Source organism: Meriones unguiculatus, chromosome 6 (genome assembly GCF_030254825.1).
Source record: "Meriones unguiculatus strain TT.TT164.6M chromosome 6, Bangor_MerUng_6.1, whole genome shotgun sequence".
NCBI classification, from domain to species: Eukaryota; Metazoa; Chordata; class Mammalia; order Rodentia; family Muridae; genus Meriones; species Meriones unguiculatus.
In genome coordinates this window covers 31,460,153-31,467,002 of record NC_083354.1, presented here as the reverse complement: position 1 = coordinate 31,467,002, position 6,850 = coordinate 31,460,153, and the positions used below count along the sequence as shown (strand labels likewise).

The 6,850-nt window shown below is 60.8% G+C and overlaps 1 protein-coding gene across 3 annotated transcripts in view; it reads right to left on the bottom strand.

Moving 5' to 3' along the window:
- Positions 1 to 2,580: 2,580 nt before the first annotated feature.
- Positions 2,581 to 6,850, bottom strand: part of Ccdc13 (coiled-coil domain containing 13) — a 35,933-nt gene continuing 31,663 nt past the window's right edge. For all 3 annotated transcript variants that reach the window (XM_060385022.1, XM_060385023.1, XM_060385024.1), the window contains 3 exons: positions 5,075 to 5,226; positions 3,722 to 3,836; positions 2,581 to 3,107 (listed from right to left, as the gene is read on the bottom strand). In XM_060385022.1, the coding sequence (XP_060241005.1) occupies positions 2,948 to 3,107; positions 3,722 to 3,836; positions 5,075 to 5,226 (427 nt within the window). In that variant the 3' untranslated portion in view covers positions 2,581 to 2,947. The remainder of the gene's footprint in view (positions 3,108 to 3,721; positions 3,837 to 5,074; positions 5,227 to 6,850) is intronic.

The window sequence follows — 6,850 nt, the reverse complement described above, 5'->3', positions numbered from 1 at the left end:
TGTGCTCCAGGCCTCTGCAGGCTGTGAGTGTGAGTGTGCTCCAGGGGCCTGGGCTGAGTGTGCTCGAGGGTCCTGCGGGCTGTGAATGTGAGTGTGCTCCAGGCCTCTGCAGGCTGTGAATGAGTGTGCCCCAGGGTCCTGCAGGCTGAGTGTGCTCCAGGTCTCTGCAGGCTGTGAGTGTGTGTGTGCTCCAGGGGCCTGGGCTGAGTATGCTCGAGGGTCCTGCGGGCTGTGAGTGTGAGTGTGCCTCTGTGGACTGTGAGTGTGCCCCAGGGTCCTGCGGGCTGTGAGTGTGAGTGTGCTCCAGGCCTCTGTGGGCTGTGAGTGTGCCCCAGGGTCCTGCGGGCTGTGAGAGTGCTCCAGGCCTCTGTGGGCTGTGAGTTGACTGTGTTCCAGGCCTCTGCGGGCTGTGAGTGTGTCCCAGGCTCCCAGCTTGTGTGAGCTGGCACCTGTGCTGACCTGGCTTTGGTGATGCAGCTGTCATTGAGTCATTTCTGCTCCTGTAAGTGACCCCAATAAAATCCACTGGTTTACGAACTGGACTTTGGTGGTGTCCTCACTTTGGTCGGCTGTTGGTTCCCTGTCTGGGGTGACTGTGTGCTTGTGTCTCCCCAGGAAAAGTATCACACACCACAATGCCCTCAGGGGCTGCCAAGGGGCTGAAAAGTTGAAGCCACTGCTCTGGGCCTCTGATTTCTCAGTTGTTAAGTGGGTGTAACTAATATGCCTGGCCTCTCTGTGTTCTTGGGGGGGTCCAGTGACCCACCCTGAGGGTACTAATCATTGCCCATAGAGGTGCTAGGGAGCAGACCCTGAGGCAGGGCTCGATCCACGTCGGCACACTCCCTGGGAACCCTGACACTGCAGCATGGGATGTGGCCTGTGGGAAAGCAGAGGCGGAGGAACAGGTGAGTCCCTCCGTGCCGGGGCTGCAGGGTGGCTGCTGGCCAACAAACAGGGACAGGAAGCTGACTGGGCTGAGACCGCACAGGACCATGAACTGCGCGTCTACTGACCGTGAACTCAGGCATCCATGGGAAAGTTATGACGAGGGAGCCCCCACTTCCACCAGACCACAGGGGCTCCTCCGCTCAGCCTTTGTGTGCTGCTTCCTAAAGTAAAAATGCGGGCGAGGCCTGGGGTGTGCACGGCTGTGTGCTGTGTGGAATCTGGGTGCGTGCTGTGTCGCGTGTGAGGGTGATGTGCACGTGGAGACTCAGGGATGGCGGGAGAGTGCACGTGGCTGACCCAGCTGGCACAGCTTCTATGTCCCAGAGGCCCACAGGGACAGTGGCTACACCCATGGCACACCCTGTCAGCACAGGAACCTGAGCTCCACTCCCAACCCACCTGCACCCCTCCCCTCTTATCTGGCCCACGTGCTGAGGGGTGGAGTGCTCATCCACAGCCCCGGGACAGGGGTTACCGGGAGGCTCTGAGGTACACAGACCCAGCTGCCCTCATCCCCCCCGACCAGTGAGAGCCCGCCTTCGAGGGCTTCCAGCTGTTCTGCCCAGCCCCTTCCCCCACGAGTCCTCCCAGGGTTGGGGGCTCCTCTGTGCCTGCCTGTGTCCTCTCTACCCACCCATCACCACCTCTTCCCCACGTGCCTCTGACTGGTCACTTTCAGCTCGGGCCCGTCCCAGGCCTAGCAGGGCAGTGAATGCTTGTGTCTGAGTGTGTGGCAGGCCATCGGCACCTGAGCCTCCCAACGGGGACGCTGCTCGGCAAGTGCTGGCTGAAAGGGGAGATGGCACAGAGCAAGCATTTAGCGAGCCCTTAGTGTGCTCGTCGCTGCTCTGCACACACTGAACACTAGCTCCGTGAGTGCCGAGGCACACTGGTCGGCCTCAACCAGCAGAGGTGGGGGCAGGCCCTGGCGCAGAGCCCCGTGCAAGGATTTCAGGTTGCCTGGAGGTTTTACAGACTCTACTGCTGGCCTGTAAGTCCAGCCCCTGCAGGAGCGGGCATAGGTCTGACTGCCCGTGCAGACAGGCCTCTGTAAGATACCAGCTCCCCCACAGTATACACTTGGGACTCACTGGGTGCAGGCCTTCTTCCTCTCCCATTGTTTACTGGCATAAGGCATCTCTGGACACTTGTCCTCTCGCAAAGGCACTACCCAAGTGCCTTGCTCCGTGAGTGGCCCTCTGGACAAGGTTTCTAGAGCTCCTCGTGTCGCAGATGAAGACACAGAGGTAGGGGAGATGAAATAAACAGATGGCCACAGTCACAGGGAGGGGGCACCCTAGGCCACTTCTGCTGTACCCCAGCTCACCACAGCAAGGAAGACACAGCTCACGTGGCCAGACACTGCCTCACCTGCCCACCCTATGCCCAGCCCTGCCTAGACTGCCTGGACCCCAGCACCCACAGCTCTGCGAGCAGATATGGGTGGAGTTGTGCAGCCTTGGGGCATGCCAGGGCACCGGCATCCCCCCAGCTGGGGACCCTGGCTTTGCATTCAGGACCACCAGAGCGGCCTACCGGCTCAGCGTCTATTTGGAGGCCCGGGCTCACTCCTAACCTACCGACCACAGATCAGGCTCCCCCACAGGCACACATTCAACAGAACTGAAGTGACTGAAAGCAGACTTGTTATTCCAAGTCCAAGGCTCTGCCCTTTGCGTAAGTCCAGAGAGAAGCTGGGCGCAGCAGATCGATGGCCAAACTGGTGGTAAGGCCCAAGTGAGGGGTTATGGGGGATAATGGTCAATGCCCCATCAGGAAGCACCAAGAGGCTGCTCTGTGTGTGGAGAGCCCATGGCACGGCAGGGCCCTGGAGAGGGCAAGAGTGCCTGCTGGAGGAAGCACACCGGCTGGGCTCCCCCCCCCCGGGCATGCTCAGCTTGCCGGCTCTGCAGGTCTGAGCTCCCCCGTGGGTGCCGCCTGCACCGGTGGGCCATCCTTCAGGGCTCTGTGCTCCTTGAGGTGAGCCGGCAGCGGTCTACTGCTTGTTGGCCTTTTGCTGCCGCAGTGCCTTCAGGAAGACCCCCTTCACCTGGCCCAGGGTCTGGTGGTACATGCGGAAGTCTTCCTCCTTCCCGCGCAGGGCGCTGCCCAGGGCGTCTCTCAGGGTCCCATTCTCTTCCATCTGGATGGCCAGCCTGGACCAGAGGGAGAGGGGGCTGAGCACACAGGCCAGCAGGTGTCCCTGGGCCCGGGGCCTGGAGGCTATGGTAAGGGCACAGGGCTCCCTCCCATCTGCCCCTTCTTCTCTGAGCCCCTGGGACACATACACCACCCACAGTCCTGACCCAGAAGCTCCCAGATTCCGCTGCACCCCCATTTTTGTCTTGTTTTCTCTTTCTACTTTTGAAGACAGGCTTATGTGTCTCCAAGGCTGGACTGGAGCTCAGTAAGAGGCCTGGGCTGAGCTTGAGCTCATTCTGCCTCCCCGGCTGCTGGAGCGCAGGCGCCAGCTGCGGGCCCCTCGCCTCTGCCCACAGCACTGGTGGCAGAACCAGGGCCCTGCATGTGCTGTGGCTGCCTCTGCTGACTGGGGCACACCCTCGCTTCCTCTTTAGAGAACACGGGAGCACAGCCCGGCACTGATACAGGTTCTCTTGGAACCCTGGGGTCATCAGGGCACTGTGGACGCCTCCAGGCCGGTCCTAGCACAAAGGACTTCCTGCGTGCAAGGAAGAGTGGCACCATCTCCTGCCCAGGGAGCCTCCGTTCGGGCATCTCTACCATTCTGGGAAGGCTGGGCAGGACGCACCTGGCAGTCAGCTCCTCGATCTGGGATTCCATGGGCATATCAGATTGCTGAGTGCAGGGCGAATCCTTTTTGGTGCTCCCCGCTGAGTTGTGCTTGGTGCTGGCAGCAGGTGGTCCTAGGAAGGGAGGCAGCCACCTTCTGTAGTTAGGTCAGAACTCTGCAAACGCTCCCTTCTCCCCTCCTACAGGGCGCAGGGTGGGGCTGCCTCTGCCTGGAAGCCTTCTCTGACTGCCCCCCACCTCTGGCTCTGCCCTCTGCCCAGACCTGGCTCTGCCCTCTGCCCTCTGCCCTCTGCCCGGCCCTGGCCCTGCCTGCTTCCGGGCAGTGACCCGTGGCCACCCACCTCCACTCCTCCTCATCTCTGTCACTTGCTTGTACCGGGAGAGGACAGTGGGACCTTAGGCCTGGCCTGAGAGCTGAGCCCAGCAGGCTGCTACTGTTTGTGAGCCCCACATCCTGGTCCCCCTACTGGCTGCTCTTCAGCCTTGATACTAGGAAGCTCTGTGTGACTAGGCTCAGAGGCCACAGAGTGCTCAGTGAAAGACGACGAAGCCATTGTGACCTTGGGTGATGATGTCATGGCATCAAAATATTCTGAGCTACAAAGGGCCTCGGGAAACTGCAGCCTTAGCAGAACTGGCCTTCAACCCTGCTGGGGCCTCTCTGAGGCAGACACCTCGCCTGTCAGACAAGATGGCAGCGCCAGCCCTGGCACGGCGAGGACGGACGGATTCACATTTGTCCTCAGAGCCTGCGAGGCGGGGTCACTGACTGAGAACCCCTGTGACTTCTGCTTCACCCCACTGTCCCCCAGCTTCCTGCCTTCCCCTCTCCTTCCCGGGCAGCTGCCTTCACAATCTGACCGTGTCATGAGCTGTCCAGGCGCAGATGGAGAGCAGGAGAGCTCTGCTCCCCAGTGGGCCAGGGAGCTGCAGAGGCCACATGGGCCCTTCAGACACCTTGGACCAGATGCCAGAAGGAGAGTGATGCCCGAGAAAGGACCTCAGGGCTCCAGCCACGGAAAGCCCACCTGAGTCCTGCCTACACTCTTCTCCTGCTACGGCAGGCCCAGCCAATCCCGCCGGAGACCAGTTTCGCTCAGGGCCTGACTAGTCTCCATCAAGGGCCAAGTCAGGGCTCTGGCAGCCGGCACACGGGGTAGTGGCAGAGGGCAAGCAGCAGGGGCACTGCCGTTTCATGTTCCTAGACGGCACCCACTGAGGCCTGAGCCTCTGGGAGGCAGGGTGGGTCACGGGCCCCTTCACACACACAGCAGGGAGCACCCCATACTGACTGATGGCGCCCACAGGCGCCCGCCTGCTCCTCAGGCCGCGTCACCTCCCGGGCTCCTACCTGGCTTGCTCCTAGCAGCCTTCTGGGACTGCGAGGTCCTGGCCGGCTCCAGCCGCATCTTCTCCAGGTGCTGCTCCAGCACGACAGCCCGCTGACGCTCCTCCTGCAGCCTCTTCTCGGCTTCCAGCAGCTTGCCGCTGCTCTCCTCCACCCTGGCCATGAGACACGGTGTCACACCCTGGCCACACAGGGGGGCACACTGCGGAGGTGGCGGCTCCCGCCCTCGTCTTGACATTCATGGCACTAACACCAGAACAGGCATTTTAAACGAATGTAGTTCTCTCCAAGGCCTCCGAGGCAAAGCTGGCAGGAGCCCACCGCTGTGCTCCCAGCCCTGTCCTCACAGCGGCCACCTCTCTGGCTGTCCTGCTGCTGTGGCAGACCTTTCTGCTGCCCCTGCATGCTCACGAGCGTGGAGGCTCAGGCACAGGTCTTGGCTTCCTAGCGTGCTGAGATAAGTTCATTTTACTGCCCCCTGTCACACTCACTCCCCTTCCCCTTCTCAGCCCAGCTGCCTGGAGGTGGAGTATCTGCTTCCTCCTGCTGCTGTAACACACCCATCACAAGACCAGCAGAAATCAGCAAAACCAGCGCAAGGCTGCTCATGACAACATGAGGTGAGTGTCTCGTGCCTCTCTAAGCCTGAAGCCAGCAGGCTCCATGCGCCACGGGTTGAGATCCAAGGGCCTGGGTTCCTACCTAGAGTCCCCGGGGGGCGGGGGGAATCTCCAAGACCAGTCAGAGCACGGCTGCACCAAGAGCGCCTGTCCTCCCTGCCTCCCGCTGCTACAAAGGGCGCACTGCCCCTCCGTCCTCCAAGCTGGCTTTCAATCCCTCTGACCTGAGTCAGTCCCCGCAGTTTTCTGAATGGCCCCATCTTTACTCCGATGGGCAGAAGAGATTTCCCAGGATGACCTGGATTTGGGGCCCGTGGCGCACTACCGAGTGTTCAGAGGCAGAGATGCCACAGCCTGCCTCTCGGGCAACTGTAAGACGCTCCAGACCAGGGCGATAACCGCACTTATGTCTGCTTCCCTGGACTTAACGTCATGTGCTTCTTACACTGCTTTCTCTATGGCTGCTGCAAGCTCAAGGCCCTTGAAGAGCCTGCTGCAAGTATTTCACGTGGAAGTCGGTTCTGTCCCACGGGCCTTGCTGTGGCTCCAGAAAGCGCTCTGGATCTCTGTGGCACTAAAAACTCAGAAGGAATCTCTGATCCAACCCAAGCAAAAGGTACAGGAACAGATTGGAGCTGCAGCCTAAAGCCCACAGCAGACTGCTGGGAACGACCTTTCTGTATGGGTGAAGGGACACAGCAGCCAGCAGCCATGAGGCATGTGCTTCCTGGAGCCTTAGCTTCAAAAGCAAGACTATAAGGACACGCATGGAAGGTGGGGCTGAGCTCACGCCCCAGCGCGGTCCAGCCACCCAGTGTGGCACGGTGCCTGGTGCCCACATATAGCTAGTGCAGGGAGTGAAGGTTAGCAGGAGCAGCTGGCTCCTGGGCACACGGAGAAGGCGGGCTTTGGGAGGGCTCCTGTGGTGGCTGTGCTGCCTGCCATAGACCTGCCATACACCGTCTCTGTCGGTTCTGCAGGGCAGTCCCACCGTAACCATCAACACAAACATGGCTGCTCGGCAGGCCACAGGGTCAGTGGACAGGACAGTGACATGGGAGTACAGACAACACAGTGACAAGAATGCGGTCCCTAGGCAACGCATCTGTGGCCTGTGCGCATCTGCAAAGCTGGAACCTGGTCCTGGACAGCGGGATGG